General features: G+C 41.2%; 1 protein-coding gene across 1 annotated transcript; it reads left to right on the plus strand.

Moving 5' to 3' along the window:
• Window positions 1-27,439, plus strand: CIMAP2 (ciliary microtubule associated protein 2). Its single transcript, XM_063299852.1, has 10 exons — window positions 1-50; window positions 5,393-5,480; window positions 7,652-7,822; window positions 8,995-9,117; window positions 14,443-14,571; window positions 16,403-16,546; window positions 20,147-20,311; window positions 23,364-23,492; window positions 25,441-25,571; window positions 27,087-27,439. Exons 1-10 carry the CDS (start codon window positions 1-3, stop codon window positions 27,139-27,141), a joined length of 1,185 nt encoding a protein of 394 aa, XP_063155922.1. The 3' UTR covers window positions 27,142-27,439.

Below are 27,439 nucleotides of genomic sequence, written 5' to 3' on the forward strand. Positions count from 1 at the left end.
ATGGAACCAAAGGGCTTCACAGGAGCCCCCTTTTGGAGTCAACAAGCCCGGTAAGGACAATGGGGCAGGTACATTTGTGTATCCCTCTCCCTCTCCCTCTCTCTCTGTGTATGTATGTGTGTGTGTATATATATATATATATACACACACAAGCACACACATAGATACATACAGTACGTATCTCCAGTAGGTAAGCTTCCTTTGTACTACCAAGCCTTAACAAGAATCAGACCTCAAAGATGTGAAATGTGAAAGAGTATGTAAGCATATGCAGAATGCGCTAATAACTACTCGTGCCACCATAATCTGGACCAGTGATAGCTTCCAAATGCTCTTCAAGGGCAAGTCCATGTACAATATATTGCAATGGTCCAATTGGGAGGTTACGAAGACATGAGTGACAATGAGAAATGCCTCCTGTTCCAGGAAAGGTTGCAACTGGCCCACAAAATAGGTGCAATAGAAAAGAATAGATGTAACTCAGGGTTGAGCTGTGGAGTCCTTGGTGCTCTCTGAGCTTGGTTATTTGCTTGCAGACTTTCATTACCCAACTAGGTAAACATCATTAGTGAAACATCTGCAAGCAAACAAACTCAGAGAGCACCAAGGACTCCATACAAAATAGAGCTGTGCAAAAGCCCTGCTTGAGCAGGAACTGTGGGTCCAAGAGGACACCCAAATTGTGAACCTCCTCTGTTTGTGGAAGTGCAACCCAACCCTATACTAATACTGGAATCAGTAGACTTTCAAACCTAAAGCCACTCCATTTTGCTTGGATTGAGTCTTAACCTGTTCCTCCCCATCCAGACCCAAACAGCCTCCAGGCACCTGGACACCGTTCCAACACCGCATCACTTATTTAGCCAGTGGCAGAGATGTAAAGTTGGATATCATCTGCATATTGATGAAACCTGACTCCATGTTGATGGATTATCTCACTTAATGGTTTCATGTAAATGTTAAAGGAGTGTTGAGCCCTGTGGCACCCCACAATTGAGGGACCTAGGGCTCAATCTCTCCCCTTACCACCACTAACTGGAACCATCCTTTCAGAAGAGTAGAGAACCATGCAAGAGAGTGTTTACCACTCTTAGATCCTGGAGATGGCTCAGAAGGATACCATGACCAATGGTAGAGAAAGCTACAGAGATCAAGCAGGACCATTAAGGTTGCATTACCTTTATCCCTGTCCCACTAGAGATCATCAATAAATGTGATTAATGCCTCCTCTGTGCTGAACTGGGCCTGAAGCCTGATCCAAACAGGTTCAAATAATACATTTCCTTGAGGGCCATCTGTGGCAACAATCCAACTGCTTTCTCCACAAACTTTCCCAAAAAGAGGAGGTTAGAAATGGATTAATAGTTGTCCAGTATATCTGGACTGAGCAATAGTTTCTTGAGGAGGGGAGGCCTCACCGCCTCTTTCACAGAAAGGGGTAACACTGCCTCTCAAGGTTAGGTTTACCACTGCCCTGATCAAGCTACCGTCATCTCCCTGGAGGTTTTCACTAACAGGAAGGGTAGTGGTCCAGACTGCAAATGGCTGAGTAGGTGCTGCAGAGAATCTTATCCACTTCCTCAGGATTCACAGGGTCAGACTTATCCTAGAAAACTTTTCAAGACGAAGCCTCAGCCATCTTCCCTGGATCTGCCTGGCTAGTTTCTAACTCCCAATGAATCTGAGTGACTTCATCCTCCAGATGCCTAGATAATTCTTTACAGAAGCCTTTTAGATATTCCTCTTGTCCATCCTTGCTGGGCAAAAATATGAGGATGCAATAAGAGCAAAAAAATATAAACATTTAATTGCTCTTATCAGCATGATATAACCTGAATATGGACTCTTATCAGTGCTTGGTCAGAATCACTTATTTTACACCAGTAGTGCTCTAAGCATCTCTTGGCTTTGTTCATTCTCTGGAGCTTCTTGGAAAACCATGGGATGCCCTTGGCTTACAATCTGGGAGACGCCATTCAGGTACAACTTCCTTGTTCCAACAGTGGTTAAGGCATTGATAGAACTGCCTCCGCACGTGCCTTCTGGAAACTGAGCAATTTCATCAGATGTCCACAGGGCCTTGTCCTGTGAACCCAGCTTCACTAGTAAAGCCTCACATCCAGTTAACTGCCAGAAAGTATCTCTTGATACAACAGAGTCTCCCGAATGACATTTGCCACTCAACCTCTCCTTGCCTGAGGTTGCAGCTGATGTAAAACCTGAAACTCAGTTGAGCAGACCTCCACATCCCCTGGCCCCATTCAGGTTTTGCTAATACAAGCCAGGCCTGCCCTCTCATCCACAACCTTATTGTGGATGAAGCAAGCTTCATTGCAGGCAGACCAGGCATTCAGCAACACCCTGTCCCCTTAGTCCTATTCCCAAATACATGGAGGGACGCAAGTGCCATAGCGATTTGTGTTCTTTATATTTATATATCCTTTATATATATTTATATACATTCTTATATTCTATATATATTCTCTGGTTTCCTGAAACCCATGTATGTTATCTTTTTTCCTGATATACAGTAACATGCTGTAATTAGGAAGACAAAGGATCAGGTTGGCTATTCTATGAATGAGCACAAGGAGTCGTACTGTGTGTTGAAAACACAGGCTCAACGGAGGCTCCCTGCCTTAAGCTGCTCTGGTTCTTCTTTTCCCTTGTAGTTCCCTCTTCCATTTGCAGCTATCATTCTTCATTTTGCTCTACAGCAGGGCTGGTTCAAGGAATTTGGGGTCCCATGCAACCCCAGGCTTGGAGCCCCTCCACTACACACAGTTTAATCTTGCAAATGGATTCCTGGAAAGTGAGAGGAAGACAAGACAGAGCTTTAGAGCTTTAGAGAAGCTCAGGGTACACTCGGGGAGGCAGTTCTATCTCTCAAGGCACTTGGGGAAGCAGTTCTATCAATGCCTTAATCACTGTTGGAACAAGGAAGTTGTACCTGAACTTGGAACAACAAGTAGGTTGTACCTGACAGAGCTTTAGAGACAAGACAGAGCTTTGCACTGACAGAATGATGTAGGAAGAGAACAGAACAGAATGAGACAGCATCACTCCTCACTCAGTAAAATCCTGCTTAGAATTACCCTGTTACCCTGATCGTCATGTTGACAGATGATGGAGCAGTGGGTGAATGTGCCTGCCAAAATCCCGTTGGCCCAGGGCGAACCCAAGGTGTTGTCTTGGAGCTGGAGCAATGGAGAGAGACAGACAGACAGACCCTCTGCATTTTGTGCCCTCTAATCACTCACCTGCTGCCTTGCTTAGGGTCCCCCCTCCTTCATCTGATGCCACCCCCTTAAACCAACCCTGCCCTACCTTTCATAAAAAGATTTTTGCAAGGAGGAATCATGAAGGCCTTAATGAGAGTAAACTGGCTGTGTTTGAGTGAACTTTTGTTGCTGCTGCTGCTCTTACTTTCTCCAAGAAATCCCATCAAGTTCTCATGGAGCCCTACAGTTCCATGTGTGGTGGTATAAGGTATCCCCCATACACATGTGAGCTGCATTCACTGCCAATCCTGTAAGATCTGGAACCAGTGACCCAGTAAACCAGATTGTTAAATTCACTGACCTATATCTCATGCTAGCATAGCTAGCATGCTGACCTAGTAAGAAGTGATAACTTATAACAAGGTCACCCAGATAGGTTTATCAGAAATATTCCAACGTCATGCTGTAATTTACCCTGTGTTTGCCTTTCTTTGTCCTGTCTTTGTAAGGTAGCAGGCCAAAGGTATATAAGCTTTGGTCTGCTTCTGCTCAGGGCTGCTCAGCTAGCTGCCAAAGAGCTGTAGCTGTTTGCATGCTTAATACATCTATGATGTATCTTCAAAGTGATTTGGCTAATTTAAGTCAGCCAGGTTCTGGGCATAATACTGTACATGGAACACAGTGTTCCATGTGTTACAGAACCCTGTTGTAATGATCCAAATAATTTAAATCACTTTTACATGTTGGAGTTGGAATATGTTGTTTGTGTGTGTGTGTGTGTGATTAGAAGAGATGGCTTCGGCTTTGAAGCCAAAGCTTGAAATGGGTTGTTGTTGTTATTTTAGTTATGTCCCATCTTTTCTTCAGGATCTCAAGGGGTGTACAAAGCACAACTTCCTCCTGTTTTATTCCCACAACAATGACTCCTACCAGATGGGATTCCAGAAGTCTTTAAAAACCTGGCTTTTCTCCCAGGTCACTGACAAAAACACGACCTTTTTGGATGTGTTTTTGTAGTATATGTAGTTTGTCGTGTCCAGACATACCTGTAGATGATTTCTTCTAGTTATTATTGTTTTACTCTTAAAAGCCACTCAGAATTGGAGTTGGCAGCCAAATCTAGATGACGATGATGACAATGATGATCATGATCATCCTGTGTTGTCGAAGTGCATTGGGCTGAGAGATACTATCTGGCTAAAAATTACCCAGTGAATGTCTTGGTTGAGGGTAAACCTGAATCTCAGTTTTCCTGGTTCTAGTCCAACATCTTAACCATGGTACCACACTGGCTTTCATTGTAATACTTTTAGTCCTGTCATTTGGTTGTAGTTCTTTATTTAATTACATCAAGTATTTGGCAGTTCTTTTCCAAACTACAGACCTAAGAGAGAACAGAAAACCCTTGAAAATGAAGATAGGCAGATTACCTCTTGTTATTAATAGGAATGTTAATCCTTATAATTAATTTTAATAAGAAATAGTCATTATGTTATTAATATTGCATTGGTGGGCATGGCATGAATGGCACCACTTACAAGTGTTGATGGGAGTGTTCCAAATTCTATTGGACAGTCTACTGTGATTTCACAATTTTGAAATAGCTAATGCAACAAATATGAAAGATATGGCCATCATAGTTTAAGAAAAGAGAATTTAACAGGGAATGTATCAAAATCAGAACTCTGAGGCAAATTACATATATTTCCAATAGCAGAAGAGGGTGAAGTGTTATTGTTATCACCTATTAGGTCGCTTAGATTTTCAAGGTCTACTCACGAAATGTCTTACACTGCAACTTAGGTCAGAGTCAGCTCAGGAACAACAATATACAGGAATATTAGAACTTACCTATTAGCAGACTTCTGAAATGGTGCTGGGTCTAGAACGGAAGCCCCTGGACAACAAGTTACATCACTAACCATTGGCTATGCTGGTTGGAGTGGTTAGCAGCACACATGTTCTTCCCCCCATCCCAATCCTGTAGTGTTAACACTTCCGTACTCTCAAATGACAGATTAGAAGTCAACTACATCCTGCTTCCTTATTTTATCACAGTGACTAGCAAGTTCTTGTGGCTAAAATATTAATAAAGGCAAAAGAAAGATATTTTCATTATTTGGATGTTATTCTTCTGACTGTGTATTTTGAATGTGTTTTCTCTTGGTTAGATTTGATGTATCAGCCATTTATCCTAATGTCAAGAAGCCCAATACTTTCCTCCAGGCCCCATACTGCAAGAGTGTCTGTTCAGAATTGGTGAGTATATTTCTCAATGCATCTTACATCCACAAAGTAAAACTACTTTTTCCCAATTTCCTATATATGTGGTTGAACAAGAAAATACAACTTTCACAATCAAAAAAATATTTTTGAAACCTAAAGAAAATATTTCTTCTATATAATTTCTGGGACCTTCTGATTCACAAAAATGTTAGAGTAAAAGATGTGGGAAACCCACAAAATCATCATTGTTACTCTCCAAAGCATCATGCATTCTGATGTCCTTTTCTGTTTCCTTGCACACTGTTGTGTGCAAAGATTTAATCTCTACCCCAGAAATTATACTGTAGAGAAGAATTTCTGGGGTAGAGATAAAATCTTTGCACACAACAGCGTGCAAGGAAACAGAAAAGGACATCAGAATGTCTTTCTGCTTCTTTTATTGGCATGCATTTTTTCCATTTTGAATTTCCAAAAATGTAGGGGATTGATCACTAGCTCTCTGTTGCTTGGAATACAGCAGATGCAGCCATATCTTGACTGATGTTTTACAGAAATCAAACAGAGAAAGCAGAATAGGCATATCAACTAAGAGAACACAACTGGAGAGGAATGCTTGGTTAGGCCATAATGTGCTTGGCTTTTGCTTAATGTCAGCTCTTCAGGGTTGACCAGACTAGGAAACCAAAATCATGCACACTTATAATACTTTTATAAGTATTATAAAATCAGGCAAGATTATAACAGAATCTTGCAAGTCTGAATATGCATCTCTTCTCCCTCCCTTTATCTTTGGGAGAACTAGGGAGGGTCTTGCCTGAGACACTTTCTCAGGTTACAGTTCTGGCCCAGACTCAGATTTCTTTTACCAGACCATTGTCTTGGTTACAGCTCTTCCTCCTAGTCCTCAAGGTTATTCCTTCTGCCCATTACACTTAGTGTGATATGAAATGTATCTTTTGTGGTTAAAAATGATAGCTTCCTTCTGTGCTAGAATCACCATAGGTGCCTACAGAGGAGGAACAGATGATGGCATATATGTGTATGTATTTCCATCTGACATCTCTAGTGCAAATTACATAATCACATCATTGGTGCAATGATCTCATTATGCATGTGTGTCATGAGTAAGGATGGCGAGCAGGGGGCTCCCATCCAGACTGTCAAGCGCATGCGTAGCACTGATGAATTGTTCAGCCATTCAAAGAGACACAGATCGGGACCGCCTTAACCCTTGGGGGTTATATGTCTGGGTTTTCCCCACGCTTCTTCAGTTTGTTAGGATTCCTGTTAAGTACTAGCAATAAATATTAGAGACCAGTTCCTTGTCTCAGTGTGTTTCCTGGCTGTTAGGACATGTGTTGTCATTTTGACATCATCATAAGTTTTAATAGATATTGCTTCTCAGCCTTTTGGCTAAGATCAAGTGTAATTTGTTGTTATTTAATGGATGCCTATGGATTCACATTAAATAACAACAAATTACACTTGATCTTAGCCAAAAGGCTGAGAAGCAATATCTAAGCAATATCTAATATTTAATGGATGCCTATGGATTCACATTTATGGGACGCGGTGGCGCTGCGGGTTAAACCGCTGAGCTGTCGATCGGAAGGTCGGCGGTTCGAAACCGCGCGGCGGGGTGAGCTCCCGTTGCTCGTCCCAGCTCCTGCACACCAAGCAGTTCGAAAACATGCAAATGTGAGTAGATTAATTGGTACCGCTTCGGCGGGAAGGTAACGGCGTTCCGTGGGTCATGCTGGCCACATGACCCGGAAGTGTCCTATGGACAACGCCGGCTCCAAGGCTTTGAAACGGAGATGAGCATCGCCCCCTAGAGTCGGACACGACTGGACTTTACGTCAAGGGAAACCTTTACCTTTACCTATGGATTCACATATCATACTAAGCCAAAAACAAACACTCCACATCATGGTTTAGCATTTTGTATGAACCTGGCAATGGTGTACACTATGTCATAGAGGGTACCTGACATGCTGTAGATGTTACGGACTCTGATTTCTATTACCTTTGTATACTAGCCATCTTGGCCAGCTTGATGGGAAGAGTAGTTAGTAACATCTGGATGGCACATAGTTGTGGAAAGCTGAATTATGGCACTTTGTACCTGATATAGTTCTAGTTAGTCTGTTTTTCAAACTGTATCTATGAACAAGGGAATAATATTAACTCCATACTTTCTTTAGAGTCGAAAATTAGGACCAGGCACTTACATGACTGACTATGGAAGCTTCAGCAGTACTGCTTTGCAGAAGAATGTATCAAGCTCTAGCTGGGCAAAGGCTCAGGAGGCAGCTAGACTCACTGAAATGCCACATTTTAAATTTAAGGAAATATGTCAGCAGGAGAAAGCTCAGGTGAGTGGATTCTATTTAGATTTCTGGCAGTAAGTGCTGATAATGAACTTTTCCATGCATTCCTTGAACTAAGAAGGACTCAAAGTGAACAGGGTAACAGGACTGCTTGTGCTGGCCCCAGTCTGTACATTCCTCATGTATATTTCAGTTTCAGGCATTGGCTAGCAAGGCTACCAGATCTGTCTGCAAATGTCTGACTGACCATAGATGGCAGAAAAGGGCTCTTGAAAATTCAATTTCTTTACTATCCACTAGTAAAAGTTATCAGGACTTTTGCAGTGGAAACCTGGTAGACCACAGTGTAGCATGGTTTTTATATGCATTTACTCAAACACAAGTAGAAATAACTTTGGAACTGTAAATCCTGCTTTATCAGACAAGTGAACCATGAAGGGGGTTGTCCATTTCAGTGGAACGTCACTCCACAATTGTTTAGAATTACATCATTTCTTCCCCTTTAGGATTACCTTGTTGTCACCCAGTGATGATACACTAGAATTCAAAACAATGAATCCCATCCATCTGTCCATCCATCCCGTTTCTCTTGTTACAGTATTCTCTTATTTGGCCCACTCAACAATAGCAGATGTTAAGCTAAAGACCCTCAGAAAGGTAACTTGTCACAGTGCTCTAAAATTATTCTCAGAAATGTACAAGTGTTATTAATAACTTCTTTACTTTCCTCCAACATTTTTTAGAGTTTTGCTCAAAATCTTCTAATTTAAAATTCTGCGTTACATGAAATTAACTAGCTATGACCTACATCTAGGGTTAGTTATGATTTTTTTTTTACTTCCAGTTAGTAGTCATCCAATTTCTGCATCCCAGATATAATCCCTATAACACATAAATACAATTCACTGTTTCTTTGACCCACAGATCCCTGGCAAACACATTCACCTTTCAGTTGATCATCTGGACACTGGGGAACAGATTATTAGAGAGGAGAGGAGACAAGATTCAACACTTACCCTAACCAAGATTGTTTCCTCACTGTTATTAGGAATGAGGAAACAATAGTTGTGAGCAAGAATGCTAGGGTAGAAAAAATATGTTTGCATACAATTGCTTTCTCTCTCTCCCTCCTCCCCCTTCCTGATGGTTGGTAGAGGCTATTCAAGAGATGTGCATCCATTTTCTCAACCATATTCTCATGTTTATTTTTCTCCAAGAAAAGAAAACTGGGACCTGGGACTTACAATCACACAGATTTTCTGGAGCTCATGGAAAGACGTCCACACAGTACTAAAGGAATTTGTGATACTGGAGAAGTGAGATTTAAAGACCGCATCAGGGTATGACCTAGTTTTTAGCTTTGCTGGAACTGCTGATTTGAAGAACATTCAAAAAGAAAGAAAAAGTTAGACCTGCTTGCCCCAATCCATTGTCTTCTTGGTAGTTGGATTACTACTCCCATCATCATTACTAGCCAGCTTGGCCATCATCCATACACTCTATTATCCTCAGCATGGCCATCTAATTAAGGGTCATTTAGTTCAGTACATTTAAAAGATGGTTAGTTGGACAAACCTGGACTACAGTTTCTTCATAAAACACACTGTAATCATTGAGAAATAAATATTCCTGGACATCGCTAATTAAAACATGGGGAGATGAGATGCTATCTAGAATAATTCATTATAACTGCAAAAAACTGAAAATAATTTGGGCAGTTGGGGAAGGCTGCATCCCAGTAATATATTTCAGAAAATACTTTATCACCAGGAAAGTCTTGCAGGCAGGGGTTGGGACAAAATAGTTAAGATGGCAGCTATAGACACATAATCTCAGTCCTCCCCTTTTTAATATATGCACCTCACGTGAAAAACACAAAAAAAGGGGTGGGACTTTGGTCTCAGGCTGCCATCTTGAGGGTTTTTTTATCCTCTACACCTTCCTTCTACAGACATTCCTGCACATCACTGTCATCGTGATAGCAAAGTTGATGCTTGCTAAATGAATTTTATTATTCTGTATTTTTGAGCCCAGAACTTCAAATGCATACATTACTGAAGGGAAATCAATATATAGCACTTTTTCAGTTTACAAGGGCTTGAACTGTTTATTATGCAGGACAAGCTAATAAATAATCTTCAGAGTGATATTTATCTAAGCACCAAGGGATGAACATAAGTTTCTCTATGGCATGGCTTATGTGCTTGTCATAGCAATATAATAAACAGAAATCCAAGAAATAAAGCATTTCCTATTCTTGTTTGTTGTTTATTCATTTAGTCACTTCCGACTCTTCGTGACTTCATGGACCAGCCCACGCCAGAGCTTCCTGTGGGTCGTCAACACCCCCAGCTCCCCCAGGGACAAGTCCGTCACCTCTAGAATATCATCCATCCACCTTGCCCTTGGTCGGCCCCTCTTCCTTTTGCCCCCCACTCTCACTAGCATCAGCATCTTCTCCAGGGTGTCCTGTCTTCTCATTATGTGGCCAAAGTATTTCAGTTTTGCCTTTAATATCATTCCCTCAAGTGAGCAGTCTGGCTTTATTTCCTGGAGGATGGACTGGTTTGATCTTCTGGCAGTCCAAGGCACTCTCAGAATTTTCCTCCAACACCACAGTTCAAAAGCATCGATCTTCCTTCTCTCAGCCTTCCTTATGGTCCAGCTCTCGCAGCCTTATGTTACTACAGGGAACACCATTGCTTTAACTATGCGGACCTTTGTTGTCAGTGTGATGTCTCTGCTCTTAACTATTTTATCGAGATTGGTCATTGCTCTTCTCCCAAGGATTAAGCGTCTTCTGATTTCCTGACTGCAGTCAGCATCTGCAGTAATCTTCGCACCTAGAAACACAAAGTCTTTCACTGCTTCTACATTTTCTCCCTCTATTTGCCAGTTATCAATCAAGCTGGTTGCCATAATCTTGGTTTTTTTGAGGTTTAGCTGCAAGCCAGCTTTTGCACTTTCTTCTTTCACCTTCATCATAAGGCTCCTCAGTTCCTCTTCACTTTCAGCCATCAAAGTGGTATCATCTGCATATCTGAGATTGTTAATGTTTCTTCCAGCAATTTTAACTCCAGCCTTGGATTCCTCAAGGCCAGCATGTCACATGATGTGTTCTGCATACAAGTTGAATAGGTAGGGTGAGAGTATACAGCCCTGCCGTACTCCTTTCCCAATCTTAAACCAGTCCGTTGTTCCGTGGTCTGTTCTTACTGTTGCTACTTGGTCGTTATACAGATTCTTCAGGAGGCATACAAGATGACTTGGTATCCCCATACCACTAAGGACTTGCCACAATTTGTTATGGTCCACACAGTCAAAGGCTTTAGAATAGTCAATAAAACAGAAATAGATGTTTTTCTGAAACTCCCTGGCTTTTTCCATTATCCAGCGGATATTGGCAATTTGGTCCCTAGTTCCTCTGCCTTTTCTAAACCCAGCTTGTACATCTGGCAATTCTCGCTCCATGAATTGCTGAAGTCTACCTTGTAGGATCTTGAGCATTACCTTACTGGCATGTGAAATGAGTGCCACTGTTCGATAGTTCGAACATTCTTTAGTGTTTCCCTTTTTTGGTATGGGGATAGAAGTTGATTTTTTCCAGTCTGATGGCCATTCTTGTGTTTTCCAAATTTGCTGGCATATAGCATGCATTACCTTGACAGCATCATCTTGCAAGATTTTGAACAGTTCAGCTGGGATGCCGTCGTCTCCTACTGCCTTGTTATTAACAATGCTTCTTAAGGCCCATTCAATCTCACTCTTCAGGATGTCTGGCTCTAGCTCACTGACCACACTGTCAAAGCTATCCCCGATATTGTTATCCTTCCTATACAGGTCTTCCGTATATTCTTGCCACCTTTTCTTGATCTCTTCTTCTTCTGTTAGGTCCTTGCCATCTTTGTTTTTGATCATACCCATTTTTGCCTGGAATTTACCTCCAATGTTTCTAATTTTCTGGAAGAGGTCTCTTGTCCTTCCTATTCTATTGTCTTCTTCCACTACCACGCATTGTTTGTTTAAAAATAATTCCTTATCTCTTCTGGCTAGCCTCTGGAATTTTGCATTTAATTGGGCATATCTCCCCCTATCACTGTTGCCTTTTGCTTTCCTTCTTTCTTGGGCTACTTCTAGTGTCTCAGCAGACAGCCACTTTGCCTTCTTGGTTTTCTCTTTCTTTGGGATGTATTTTGTTGCCGCTTCCTGAACAGTGTTGCGAACTTCTGTCCATAGTTCTTCCGGGACCCTATCTACTAAGTCCAGTCCCTTCAATCTATTCTTCACCTCCACTGCATATTCCTTAGGAATATTAGTGAGCTCATATCTAGCTGATCTGTGGATCTTCCCTAATCTCTTTAGTCTGATCCTAAATTGTGCAAGAAGAAATTCGTGATCTGAACTACAGTCAGCTCCAGGTCTTGTTTTTACTGACTGTATAGATGTCCGCCACCTTTGGCTGCAAAGGATGTAGTCAATCTGATTTCGGCATTGTCCATCTGGTGAAGTCCATGTATAAAGCCGTCTCTTAGGTTGCTGGAAGAGAGTGTTTGTTATGCAGAGTGAATTGTCTTGGCAAAATTCTATCAGCCTATGTCCTGCTTCGTTTTGTTCTCCCAGGCCATGCTTACCTGTAATTCCAGGTGTCATTTGACTGCCCACCTTAGCATTCCAGTCTCCTGTGATGAAAATAACATCTCTTTTAGGCGTGTTGTCCAGTAGGTGCTTCAGATCCTCATAGAACTGCTCTACTTCAGCTTCTTCAGCATCTGTGGTTGGGGTTTATATTTGGATCACTGTGATGTTAGATGGCTTGCCCTGAATTCGAATTGAGATCATTCTATCGTTTTTTGGATTGTATCCAAGCACTGCTTTAGCCACTTGACTATTAATTATGAAGGCTACTCCATTTCTTCTGTGGTCCTCTTGTCCACAGTAGTAGATCTGGTGGTCATTTGATGTGAAGTGGCCCATTCCAGTCCATTTCAGTTCACTGATGCCCAGAATGTCTATCTTTAATCTTGACATCTCACCAATAACCACATCCAATTTGCCCTGGCTCATAGATCTTACATTCCAGGTTCCAATGGCGTGTTGATCCTTAGAACATCGGATTCACTGTTCACCACCAGCACCGTCGGCCGCTAGCCGTCCTTTCGGCTTTGAGCTAGCTGCGTCATCACGTCTGGGGCTAGTTGAACTCCTCCTCTGTTCCTCCCCAGTAGCATTTTGACCATCTTCCGACCTGGGGGTCTCATCTTCCGATGGTATACCGACATATCTCTGGTTGTACTGATCCATTGAGTTTTCACGGCAAGAATACTGGGGTGGGTTGCCATTACCTTCCCCAGGGATCGCATTTAGTCTGACCTCTCTGTCATGACCTTCCCGTCTTGGGTGGCCCTTCACGGTTTAGCTCATGGCATCATTGAGGTGCTCAAGCTCCAGCACCACGAGTCTCTATTCACACAGCATGCTTAAGAAGGCAAAGTGTAGGGTAAACATACTTTGTAAACACCACAACCCACTTAGCAGGAGGGTTAGTGAGGACTACTCCTAACAACAAACAGCCCTAGGTATATTGTAGGTTAAACCATGCTCCCCTGGTGAGTAAACAACAAAACTGAATCCACTCTTGGATAGTAATCAAACCTCATCTAGTCCTCTGAGAAAAAATGTTGGAGCTGTAAAAGAGCTGAAAAAGCAGCCTTCTTCACTGCAGAACTCAACCCCAAGCACTGGCAGTGCAGAAAACTTGGCAGCACCCAAACTATGTTATTCCTGTCTGCCTGATCAATGAGAAAGGGACTATTGATGTAATGGAACTTAGCTTGTACTCCCCTGCCAAAAGGAATCATGGGATATAGACAGGTCTAAAAGAAGTGGGTGGATATTCAGTAATTCCCCCAAATATGGGTCAACTAAGAAACATTGGTCTGGAGTTAAGTATATTGTGTGAAAGGCCATAGAAACATGTAGTGAGAACGAATTTTGGAGGTTATCTAGCACACCCTCTGATAGAAATCCAACTATAGCAAATAGCCTTTATGTTAAGTATTTCAGACAACTAATTCCCGAGGTCATGTCTTCCACCACTGAACAGTGCTTGTTGTTAGGAAGCTTCTTTGAACTTTTAGAAATCATCTTTTCCATTATGCTAATCTTCCAGCCGCAAGGTCTGGTCTAAGGGAGCGCCAGAAAACAAGTCTGCTCCCTTTCTGCATGCCTGATCTTCAGTTATTTGAAGGCAGTGATGAGAGTCTTTCTCCAAACTAAACATATCCATCTCTTTCAACCATTCCTACATAGAACTTTGTTTCCTTGAGAAAGACATTAGCATGAGGGGGGGAAATCTACCTAAAGATTGATTGCTAATGTCATATAGATCCAATTAGATCTTATTAAAATAAATAATGATGATCAACCCTGGACTGATATAAAACAGGACCTGAAGGGAATCAGGCAAAATCTGTGTACACCACTCAGTGAATAAATAGAGCTGTCCTTGTGCAGGGGATTGTCACTTTAGCAGTGACCTTAGCCCCTAAGCTAAATCTGAAACTAGGAAACAGTTCAGATGAGATACCTATTATTTTCCTGCAGTGTTGATTGTCTTCTCTCTCTCTTTCTCTCTCTCTCTCTCTGTCCCCCCTCCATCCTCTTAGGAATGTTATCCTGGCCCTGGTACCTATGGGAATCCTTATGTTAAACTACAAGAAAAGGAAAAAAGCTCAGTGACTGCCCTAGGAATAATGGACAGTAAAACTCCTAAACAGTTCACCTTCTTCCATATGGCAAGTTTACCTTCTTGATTTTCCACCTTGCTGTTGTTTGTGGCAGTGGTTTTCACACTTGCTGACTAGTGCTCCCATAGAAGGGAACAGCTCAACAATTTACTTGTTGTATATGAACTATGAACCTTGCCCCTCTTACACCTCACCATGGTCCAAGTATGCCCTGGCAACATTTTTTTCTTTTTCTTTTTTGGCTGTGTCTCCATGAAGTTAACTTCATCTTGCCCCAGTCCATGAGTGGGACAGGCATGAGGCCTCTGAAGCCAAAGCATCCAATGACAGCTGCAAAGCAAATACTGTATTGTAGACTTTACCTTGAAGGGAAGCCAGAAACTTGCAATGACTGGGAACAGCAGCAAAGGAGGCAGCACATTTCATGCTGTCAAATTAAGGACAAGGACAAGGGAATAGCCCTTCATCCACGCCCATCCAACTCGCTGTAATAGGGTGGGCATGCTCTGGGTCCCTTCCCTGAAATTATATCTCCTGACGGGACCCAGAAGTTTTATCTTGTCTGTAGCAGTATCTGCCCTTGGAATGATCTTCCCCCTGATGGTTGGTTGGCTCTGACCCTGCTGCTCTTCAGAAAAACCTTAAAAACATGGCTCTTTTCCTGGGCATTGGGGCCACAATGAGTAAGTTTACATCAGGAGACAGTTATGAATGTGAGCCAGGTTGTCTATTATTATTTTTGTTAGTTGTGTTTTTTTTATCTTGGTTCTTTTTTGTAGTAAGCCACTCAGTGTCACGTTGTTTGAGTTAGGTGGCCATATTAATTTTTTAAATAAATGAGTGAATAAATAAATAGTCTCAACTGTACAGAAAGGCTTTATATAGTTCAATAGAAGAGCATCATGCACAGGAGGTCTTGAGGTTGGAACTATGACCTCTCTAGTCAGGGCTGGGAAAAGACCCTGTCTAAAATGCTACAGAGCAGCTGCCAATCAAGGTAGATGATTCTAAGTTGGAGGGAACCTTGGTTCTCTTGTCTTTGATTTCATCAAAGGTAGCTTCCTAGATTCCTAGATATCAGCCTTAAGCAACTGTTTGATGACTGAGCATCACAACTAACAGTTTTGTGGCGGGGGGGAGAGATGCATGGATGAAATAAGTGGATGGGAATAGGATTTGAGGATTTCCCCTGTTGTCTGAGTAGTTTAAGCCAATTTTAGGACAAGTCCTCCAGGGTCCTGCCTTTACTGCCTGGAAACTGAATCTAAAATATCATTCAGATGTTTGAGTTCCATTTTCAGAAATTGGGGTCAAAGAGACTCCAGGGCCTGCAAAACTGAAACTTGGGCACCTTGTGCAAATCTGGGCTGCAGGTTGCCCATCCTTGCATATGCCCTTCATCAGTCAGAAAGGGTCCTTGGAGTGTGAAGCTAGAAGCCCTGTTTCCATCTGCTCTCAGCCTTCTCTGGATTAACAGTAACCATAAGATCATTACTCTTTGTTGTTTCATCAGTGTTATAACATCTCTTTTTAGAAATGTTTTGCATTCTACTTTCATCCAAAGTGGGTCGGGATTTTTGTAACTACTCCATTTTACTGCCAGAAGCTCCTTTATGCTACTGGAGTAAAATGGAATTAATTTTTTTTCTTGGGTTACAAATGGCTTTACAATTGACCAGTGGCAGTGCTTACTTGACCCATCATACTTCTTTGTGATTTCCCATGGAGCAAATGGAGCCATGCAGTCAAGTGCTGGGCCCTTAGATATAGCATATCTATCTACTGCTAGATAGGGATCAATGTTCACCTGCCTAAATGTGCCACACTATGCAGCTGTTTTCATGTGTTTCTGATGCTTTTTCATCCTGAATGACTTTAGGGAAGTGGTTTGGGACCTGGTACCTATAATCTCAAAAATGGTATTGATGAGATGTTGAAACGAGTGGTCAGTATTCGAGGTCCGTATGAAATCTTCACAGGCAACAGGTCAAAACCTATGATTGCTGGACATTTTGCTGGTGATGTATGTGTTCTCACTTTTTTTGCTTGCAAGAGTTCTCCACAGTTTGCTTAGTAATACATAGACTTCCCCAACTGAGTGCTCATCACATCTGTTGGACTACAGCTTTGATCCTATCTGCCATCATAGCCATTGACCACACTGGCTGTGGATGATCAAAGCTTTAGTTAAAGGTTTTGGAGGACATCAGAGTGGGGAAGGCTATAATTTGACTGACAAAACTTCAGCAGATGAATGAATCCTTTCTCCTAGCCACTTTTTTTAAACTCTAAGATTTTAGGAATAATAGCATTAAGGAATTTTCTGGTTGGTAATTTTTAAAAAGAAGTGATAAATGCTGTAATCTTGTAATAGAAACAAGTAAGAAGAGTCAGGTTATATTTTGCAATCTTATAGTCCTAGACTCAGTTATTTAAGGAAGTGTAGATTTGGAAAACTGAATATTCCAGTGAAAAATTCATATTGTGTTTCCCTGAAAGGAAACAACCCTGAATTTAAGACTATTCTCAGAAAAAGGAAGATTAGACAACAGTATGTTTAATATTATGTAAACAAAATAAAATAAAATAGGTATTAAACATAAATCCCATGCAATAACTGGCTTCCCAAACTTGTCAGCCTAAGGTTGCCAAACAAGCTGAACACAGCCAGCCCTGCAGATTTCCCCCCAATAAATGTTTGTGTTAAATTACTGTATAGGTATGTGTATAAACACTGGTCAGAGGCCACATTCCAAAAAAAGGGTAGATTCTTAGAAAAAAATTAATTGAATTAATAATCACTGATTAAAATTAATTGGCAATAAGACATTTCATTTTTAAAGCAACTTACAGTATTTCCCCATTAGCATGTAAACATGTACCCTGTAATGATTGCCCTAGCCCCAAATACTCAGACTCACAAGAGGATGCTAAATGAAATCTGATTTATTAGAGTACTAAGAGCAAATACAGAGAAAGCTGAGAATGAGCAAAAGCGCGCCAAATACAAACTTAAACCCTTGCTTCAAACGTATCCCGCCTCCCTCGTAACAGCCCCGCCCGGCACAGGTGCTAGCAATCGTCAGAGTTGCTAGCCTGGGAAAGTAACCTTGAGCGCAGTAGATAACACAAATACATTCCAAAGCAAAGCCAAAAGATAATCGTTCCCATCCTCCCTAGACAAATGAAACACGCATCCAATTAATGACATGCGAAACGTTACGATGCATCAAATACATTGAAACGGCGCACATGACATACCCTTTTCTCTCACACATGTATAAATGCACATCTACAGACACATTCCCATCCTTCTTTCCGGCAGAAAAAGGAAACAAGGATGGAAATGGGATAAGGAACGTGATAGCGATTCTGAGAATGGAAGAAGACAATGGGTATGAATAAAGGATGGAAGAAAGCAGTTGGCCATGGAAAGGAAGAAAAGACCAGACTGTGGAAAACTCAACAAGAATTTGTGCTGGGCTAATGCACACTCATACACTGATAAGATTTGCTGTAGGAATTATCAGGGTGAGAGTCTACAGTGAGACAGGTGCAGGGAAAAGCAGCCGAGCATTGTTTCTGCTACATTGAGAGTGAGTAAAAGCAGAGTCCACAGACAAAGAGCAGAAACTAGGATGAGCTGCTGCTTTGCATTATTGATAGCCTTTCCCTTCAAACTGTTGCTTGGACTGCTTTTGAGCATGGGTTTATTACTGTTCTAGAAGAGTGCTAAAACTGTGTTTCAAAGCAACCTGAACACCAGCTGACAAGGGTGGTGAAGCGGCAGAAAGAAAAGTGATTGATGAAATCCTCCCCACCATGCTTGCACCAGGCTAGGCTGCTTTTGATCACAGGTTTAGCACTCTTCCAGAACAGTGGTAAATTCATATTCAAAAAAAGCACAAGCATAAGTAATAGGGAGATAACCAGATCACACACATGCGTTTCAGGTATTTGGACTAATTCAGGTCCCACGCTTGGAGTAGTACCGCGATAGGCTGTTCCTTTTCCTGAGAGCTGGTGATGTTAAGAAAGGGGTGGGGGAGAGGCTTCCTTGCACAGGAAATGATACCACCCTCTGGCTGCAAACCAGAATAGAATAAATTAGGAGTGGCAGTGGGAACAGCCTTTTCTGTTGGCTCACAGAGGGGAGGAGAGCACTTTAGCTGAGCTGTGGGGAAAATTCTGTAGACAGCAGTTGAAATATATCCACAATAGGAGAATTGTTAATATTTCTCACATTCTAGAATAAGAACAACAAAATATTCAGTACTGTAGTTTGGAGGAAACCATTATATGATAGAAAACATAATAACTAGCAGTAGTTTCATTTCTGATACTTAGTTTAGATCAGTGGGCTTCGGTAGACTTTGTCAAAACTCATGTTTTGCATTTGTTGAATTGGACCTATTCTAATTTAATTTAGAATATTTCTAAATATATGAAAAGTTTTGCTCCTATAAATCTGATCCTGGAACCATAGGTTCTACAAAAGCTACTATTATATGTCATGAAAAGGTGAAAGGCAAAAGGTGAAAGGTCTCCTGTGCAAGCACCAAGTCATGTCTGACCCTTTGGGGGGACATCGCTTTCGCGACGTTTTCTTGGCAGACTATAGCGGGGTGGTTTGCCATTGCCTTCCCCAGTCGTCCCCTTCCCCAGCAAGCTGGGTACTCATTTTACTGACCTCGGAAGGATGGAAGGCTGAGTCGACTTGAGCCGGCTACCAGAGAATCCAGCTTCTGCTGGGATCGAACTCGGGTCGTGGGGAGAGTTTCAGTTGCAATACTGCCACCTACCACTCTGCGCCAGACAAGGCTCTATGTGAGGCTCTAAAGCCTCATGTGGTACAGTGTAGTAGGCGGCAGTATTGCAACCAAAAACTCTCCCCATGACCCAAGTTCGATCCCAGCGGAAGCTGGATTCTCTCTCGGGTAGCCGGCTCAGGTTGACTCAGCCTTCCATCCTTCCGAGGTCGGTAAAATGAGCACCCAGCTTGCTGGGAAGGGGACGACTGGGGAAGGCAATGGCAAACCACCCCGCTATAGTCTGCCAAGAAAACATCGCGAAAGCGGCGTCCCTCCAAAGGGTCAGACATGACTTGGTGCTTGCACAGGGGACTTTTCACCTTTTCATTATACATTAATATAAATACATTAATATATTTGATGATGTGCCATTAAGTCAAAGTCAACTCTTAGCGACCACATAGATTGATTTTCTCCATGACAATCTGTCCCTAACTTGGTCCTTCAGGTACAGCCATCGCCACTGTAACTGAGTCTATCCACCTTGCTGCTGGTCATCCTCTTCTCCTTCCTTCCACCTTTCCCAGCATTAGAGCCTTCTCTAGAGAGCTAGGTCTTTACATAAAATATCTGTAGTAGGATAATTTGAGCCTGATCATTTGAGACTCTAGTGAGAATTTTTTTAAGGGACTCAAATCACACTGAAAGTTGTATCTATATTATAATTGCCCATAGTAGACATGGATTTGATCCAGTTCTACCTTAGATCAATTGCCTGCATATGTACATTTCTGTTTATATGCACATACATATGGTACATTCTATCTATTTCCACTTCTAAAGCAATATCTTCTCTTATTTAATGATGGTAGAAAAAAACCTCTGAGCTGACTAATTGCAATGTCAAATCCTTCCTGGAAGAACTGGAGACGAGGGAGAAAAAGAAACATGGTGTTTTTAGCAGTTATGAGCGGAATCCTGATCTCCCAACTGAACGGATCTTCTGGGCCAGAATTGGCCAGGTTCCACGTGAACAAGTAGGTGACTTTTCTCTGCTTCTTCATCGATAGTCCGGTGCTGATTTTCTTCCACCATTCGCACTGCAGATGGGGAACAGAATGAGGTACATTTTTTAAAAAGGAATGCATTTTTCTTTTTTCTTCTTTCTGAAGTATTAAAATAGTTTCTATAAGCAGCAAATATTAAAGTACATCCAGATTTATAGTATATTTACCAGGCAGACATGACAGCAATCAATCATGTCACAGGGGTATATTTTTTGAGCGATACCATCAGATTACATCAATTTAATTAAAAGTAAATCCTCCCTTGAGTTGAACTCATCTCCTGGTGATTTCACTGATTTTTCTCAGTAAAACAGATGTATGTCAGTGTGGTATAGCGATTAAGGCCAGGAAACCCAAGTTCTAATATACTGTATTCTTGGCCATGAAAATTTACAGGTGACTTTGGCCCAGTCTATGTTATAGAATTGCTGTTGTGCAAACCTGCCTTGAACTCTTAGAGGAAGGGCAAGATATAAATCTAACGAATTAATAAACATTTTTCCATTGCATTTTTCCAAGACTTTTTTTTACTATTGTCCTGGGGTTTCTAGTGAAGCATTAACCACATCTGATCCTGCTTATTTTTTCAAGATCAGATACAATCAGTGAGGTGTGCTAGCTAAATGGCTGTTTCAGTAGTATGAGCAACCAAAAAATAAAATTCTTCTTGTGTGAAAATAAAAATGGTTGCTTATATTAATTGCTTTACAGAGAATCCCCAACATTATATACCCATGTATTGTTCAATCACATTCCCCCTGCTTACAGAATGAAGGGACAATCTGGCATGCTTTAAATGGCATACCAAATACTTTTTGAGAATATATATTAAAAAGTGAGGTGGGAATACATTTTGACAAGCTCATTAAATTTGCAAACATGCTTTGCCTCAAGCCCAGTCTACAATAGGGCTGTGGAACCTGTAGCAGGCTGGATGTTGTAGAACTCGAGCTCCCAGGAATCCTTACCTTTAGATACACTGTTTAGAACAGCTGAGAGTTGTAGCTCAGCTAATATCTGGAATGCCAAGTAGTTTCTCTTGGGTCTAAACTAATTAAACTCTAAAGCAAGAGTTTAATGAGTGCTATGAACAGCAAACTTGGGACTTCTTTGTCATGTTAACTTCTGGCCTCCCATTTGGTTGTTTAACTTAAAATCCTGTCTGAAACAGAATGCTGGAGAACTTAAAAGCTTACTTACCACTATGTAATGTTTTAATCAGCTCTAGTAAAGATATGAGCCTACGGTGGCTTTTGGATTTTTGTTCCTGCTACTCCTGAACCTCAGTATTTTGTTGCTAAATAACAGGATTGTGATTCTGAGGAAATGAAGAAGGAAAAATATCTTTTCATGAAACACCCATGTACAATACAGGGATGGCAACGTCCTGGCTAGGAAGGAAGGAAAATTATTATCTAATTTTACATTTGCAGACCTGAACATGCACTGAAACTCAGTGATAATTTGAAAATGTTAGAATTAGGCATTACTGTTTCCCAAACATTTTTTAAAATGTGTATTAGGGACATATTTTTACAAAAAAGCATGTATGCATGGAAAGTGCAGAAATACAATATATTAGGGAAGCATGCAAAACTACACATTAAGTAAAACTGAAAAAAAAAGAACCCGTACATGTGGACCAAAATAGCAATACTGTCCTATCTCAGGCCTGCCATAGGCATGGGCAGAGGAGAACAGGGCCGTACTGTACTCTGTTTGAGCAAGTACAGGAGCGGGAGACACAGCGTGGGTGCAGACGCATGCAGTGTCATGTTCACTGATTCAATGTAATTTATACATCATAACATTTCACATGCCATGGCGCTGACGCGCGTTTCTGTTTGGGAGGGAGCTGCTGTGAGACCTTGTACCATGCTCTGTATGTGAAATCAGTGCAATGGAATGTGTTTGGGTTATGTTATCTGTTCAAGGCCTTTTCCCGCAGACCATCAGAAACCGTTAGGAGCACCTGGGATTGTGAACTTGAGAAGACTCTACGGGGGGAGGGATTTCATTTGCACTGATGGTTTTTAGTTTGAATTTGGCGCGCTTTCATCATTCTCAGCTTTCTCTGTGATCCTGCATACTATTCTTTAATAAATCAGATATCTTTGAATTCCTGCTCATGAGTCTGATGGTGTTTTAGAATAGGCAACCATTACACGCAGTCTCAAACAGTCCTGAATCCCTTAGAAAACTTACAGGCAAGTTCCCAATAAGCACAATCAAGCAGCGGGCAGAAGCATTGCCAGGGCACAGTCCAGGGGTTGTAGCATCAGCTGATCTGGGTGCAAAAGAACAGAGTTTCCACGGGCAAGAGTTCAGGGCGCAACAGACAGAAGTTCCGGTAAATGGAGTGGTTGTTCCCAACAAAGGGAGCCAGGTTAGCAATTGTTCCTAAAGAGATCCCATGCCAGTGAAGCCACTCAAGGATGGGAACACTCCTGGCACGCACGGAGATGCACTGAATGCCGCTGTGCTGCTCTAGGTTGCACCCGGCATGCTCTGGGGCCAGGCGGTCTTTCCTGCTCCAATTCCTCAGCCCCTGAGAGTGGAGGCAGCTTCTCCGAGTGACTGCGGGATGGATGAACCTCAGTGGATTATGCCATCCTGGCACCAGAAAAAGTAGAAGAAAAATTTAGAGTTCTTGCCTCTGGCAATTAATGAGAATATTGGGACACCTTAACCCTAAAAATATTCTCTGAAACCTGTAAATTTAGGCTAAGTGTACTGGATTTAATATACATTATTTCTTTATAGTACAGAGACCGAAAAATATGTAGGAAACACCTTCTTGATTGAAAACTGTTTTGCTAGGAAACTAATAAGTGCCCAGTTGCAGATGTGCAAAGAAAAAGAATGGTGGGACCGATAATAGCATACTACATGTGCCTCACTTCGATGAAGGCAGGCAAATCTTCTCCAGGATGTTTTTCTGTAATGTGTCTTTAATGATAATGATGAACATATAGTAAAATGAGTCAATAACAGAAAACAATTGCCTATTTCTTTTCCCTAGTTCCAAACAGGACCAGGCTCCTATGACATAAAACCCATTAAGAGAACAGAATATGAAAACCAACCACCGTTCTGGATTCGTGCAAAAAGATTTGACCGAAAAGCATACCGTCTCATTTTTGGAAATGCTGTAAGGGAGAAACTTGATCATAACTCTTTGTCTCATTGCTGCCCTGACACTGGGTCCAAGAGGGCTAGTGCACACAGCCAGCAGAATTTCACTTAGAGAAGGGAGCAGGGATGAGGAAGACAAGAAGAACAAAATGACAGCCACAACCGTGTTTATCATACTTTGCAACACATATAAAAAAGAGATGGCATTCTTATGGCACGGCTGTAACTGTCATCTTGACTTTTTGGATGCCACTCCCTCTGCAGATGCCCCTGGGAGGGAAACTGGGTTCAGAGCCTTTGATAAAGCTTGCTTTGCCACTGTGAGTGAGTTATTGCCTCTTAGGAGATAAAACCGTATATGGATCAGTTACTTTTCATGAAGCAGGGGAAGGAGATCATTCAAAGATGCTCTAATAACTTGGGCCCTGTCCTTTGTGCCATTAATTTCACTCTGTAGGTTGTATTTATGAAACTGGAGATATGAAGGCCTGGGAGGAGGGGAAGAAAATTTACTTTCCTTTTTCCCCCTCAAACAATTGAAAAAAATTTAAAATGTTGGAAAGTGGAAAAACACTCAAGTGGAAATGTTTCTTTTTGAATAATGAATGCAATAAGACAGGGTGCTCATATGTTGTGTTTTCTCTTAACTTAGCAGGAAGACTTTTATATAGAGCCTTGAAACATTGTGGTTCTTGTACACAGTGGAGCACTTTAATGCAAGAGCAGGGCTATGTTTCTGTGCCTCCACCTCTAGGGGCTGGCACTGCCATCTTCACCAAAGAGAGGAGGAGGATTCAATCCCTGATTTATCTGTGGGCTTATCTGTTGCTTATTTTTAATTTAGAAGTCAGTGGATCTGCTCTTGACTAGGTCTCAAAGGATAACGGGTTGTTCTGTGTGGCTTCAACATTTCTTGAAATTTTATATTTGTAGGTATAAAATTTGGGTCAGTTTTTTAACTTGTAAGATTATTCACTGGTCTCAAAACACTCAAGATAAATCTGCCTGTCCTTTCTGTCTATCATCTGTCTACCTACCTACCTACCTGTCATGAGTAAGGATGGCGAGCCGCATTTCTTGGTTTTCTGAAGACATTTCTAAACGTATCTCCTTAATTGCTTGTTCCTCCCTCTTTCGATGGGAGTAGGAGTTTGTTAGGATTGATGTCCTAACAACCAGAAAACACACTGAGACAAGGAACTGGTCTCTAATATTTATTGCTAGTACTTAACAGGAATCCTAACAAACTGAAGAAGCGTGGGAAAACCCAGACATATAACCCCCAAGGGTTAAGGCGGTCCCGATCTGTGTCTCTTTGAATGGCTGAACAATTCATCAGTGCTACGCATGCGCTTGACAGTCTGGATGGGAGCCCCCTGCTCGCCATCCTTACTCATGACACTACCTACCTACCTACCTACCATCCATCTCTATCTATCTATCTCCATCCATCCATCCATCCATCCATCCATCCATCCATCCATCCATCTCCTTTCTAAATGTTTTGGGCTATAGTTATTTTCTCTTGCCAGCATGGCCTAGTGGTGTCTGGGGGTGATGGGAGTTGCAATCCAACACATCTAGAGGCTTCAGGTGAAGAATGTTGCCCTCCCCTCAGAATAATAAATCATTTTCAATACAGAGCATCCAACTCAGCATTCAGTAAAAATTGCATTCCCAATGTTGCACAGCCCTAGACATAGCAAGAAACAGCAACAAATGGCTGTGAACCTCTTCTGCAGTCCCTCTGCAATACCTGAAAGGTATTATGCTGAAGGATGCAAAATGTTTCACCCTAAGCAAATTCTTCTTCTGGTGGAGCTCAGCTGCTAATCACTGCATAGACAAATCCATGTAGGTTTTTTGACATCATTATAGAAGCAATTTGCCACGGCCTTACCCTGAAGTGGGCAACCAGAAAGTTTTCAGTACTTACTGTATCCCAAATGCTCTACTCTTTACAGAATCCTGTTGGTGTTGGCCGCTATGATGCCACAAAGCATGAGAAATATTCAAAGAAGATGAGATACCGTTCCCTTTATTTGAATGAAGCACAACGTTATCTTAGTAACTCGGAAAGGGACAAGTGTTTACAGTAAGTGAAAAATTATAAGTATACAAGCCATTCAAATAATTTTTTTAAGTCCCCCCAATTCCATCAAGTTTGGAATTTCTGTTTTTAATTTGCATGCCTGGCCTTGTTTATCTAGTTGTTCTGGATACAGTTTAAATTAACATTTACTTTCTAAAATGAAATTTGCAGGTTTGTTTAGCATGCTTAGCCTGATTCCCATTGGCACATACGTTCTTTAGGTTCCTCATAAAATCTTGCATAGTAGATGGAATTGGATTCATGAAACAGAGATAACAGTAAGGATTTAACAGGAAGATGTTTAGAGTGAAGAAAGCTCAGTGCATGTTGTCTTTTATTATTATTTTATTATATTTTTATCATAATTATCTTCTCTATTTTGCTCTGCTCTAAATTCTAATCTTCCTAAATTCATTCAGCTACAGTTTCTAAAATGTATGCCATAATTGGTAATTTCAGGGTCCCAGTTTTCAGCACCTCTGAATCTCTCCCCACATTTATGATCAATATAGTTCTGTAAAGACAGTACCACAAAATCTTAATGTGATCTTTTATGTTAAATACTATTATATCAATACTACTTCTGCAGTTTTATTCATGCACTTTACTCTGCATATTAGCAAAACTAGCATGTGTACACGTACACAGACAAAAACACAAACAATCTTGGCACCATTGTACATATCTGTATTAAGTGTTGTGTAGAAGACATAGACAAAAATGGTAGCAAACCACATGCATCCTGCTGTGTTCTGTAAGTGAATGAATCAATTCCTAACATACTGTTTCTGCTTGTGAAACAACATGATTTAATTCAGAATTTAAGGAACCAAGAAAGACATTTGGCTGAGAATTGAAGAAATAACCTATCCAAAGCTGTTACCTGTAGAACTAGAACCTATGAGGATAATATGAAAATGGCTTCAGGATAGGAAACTCATAGTCATTCCAATTCATAGTAGACCATCACCCATCCAATGATAAAATGATAAAATTGAAGGTAGCCAAACTGTTTCCTTTTTACACTGTAGCAGGGAAATGCTTGACATCCACACTGTTCTGTGAAGAACAATGTATGAGTTTTAGGCATACCTGTACTATAAAAATTCAAAAATTAGACATGAAAAACTAAGCAGAGGTAAGACACGAGAGAATGGTCATTAAAATTCTTTGCCCACTGTTGCCTTGCCTCCAATGTTTCTTCTTTTTGTGATAAATCTAGTCAACCTGTACACTGTGCAGATTAAAAGCTCTGTTCACTTATAAAATGCATTAAGTGGCTTAGGAAAGGTCACTAAGTTTGTTGGGAGGCTTAACTACAGCTCTAAGTTCTTTAGAGGAATAGAAACCTGTGGTTCTCCAGTTGTTCCTTAATTAGAGCTTCCAACAGTCTTTAGCTAGGATGGCCAATTGTTAGGGAAGCTGATTCAATGACATTTGGATGACCATGTGTTCTCAACCCTGGCTTTGATAAAGGATAGAATAGGTAAAGAATTTATGGTATTATTTTTTTTCCAGGGAGAGGATCACTCCTGTTAATAAAGGTCGCTGGAGCAACCCAACATCTGCCTAAGAAATGGTTGCATCTGGAAAAAAAGTACACTTAAGTAACCAAGTATGAGCTGCATGCCTACTTAATTTTAGTTTGGCCAGCCTAACTGCAGGATCTAAAAACTAAGCTCGATACACTGAGGAATCCTTTATTCTTGACCAATAAACTCTTGGGAATTTGAGCAATCATTTTTACCATTTAAAAAAAACCCCAAGGTTATTTGTTAGAATTTTTTAATTGCAGGTTTCTCTTCTAAAATCAGTGTGCTGCCATAATTATGTCAATATTAAAATTGTTAAACTTAAATGCTTGCTGTCCA

Source organism: Candoia aspera, chromosome 3 (assembly GCF_035149785.1).
Source record: "Candoia aspera isolate rCanAsp1 chromosome 3, rCanAsp1.hap2, whole genome shotgun sequence".
Lineage (NCBI taxonomy): Eukaryota > Metazoa > Chordata > Lepidosauria > Squamata > Boidae > Candoia > Candoia aspera.

Excerpts from the sequence above, each read along its gene's own strand:
- CIMAP2 (XM_063299852.1), top strand. The coding sequence starts at position 1 with ATGGAACCAAAGGGCTTCACAGGAGCCCCCTTTTGGAGTCAACAAGCC. Across the intron at positions 51-5,392 it reads TTTTGGAGTCAACAAGCCCG|ATTTGATGTATCAGCCATTT; the intron begins GTAAGGACAATG and ends TCTCTTGGTTAG. Across the intron at positions 23,493-25,440 it reads GTCTCATTTTTGGAAATGCT|AATCCTGTTGGTGTTGGCCG; the intron begins GTAAGGGAGAAA and ends TACTCTTTACAG.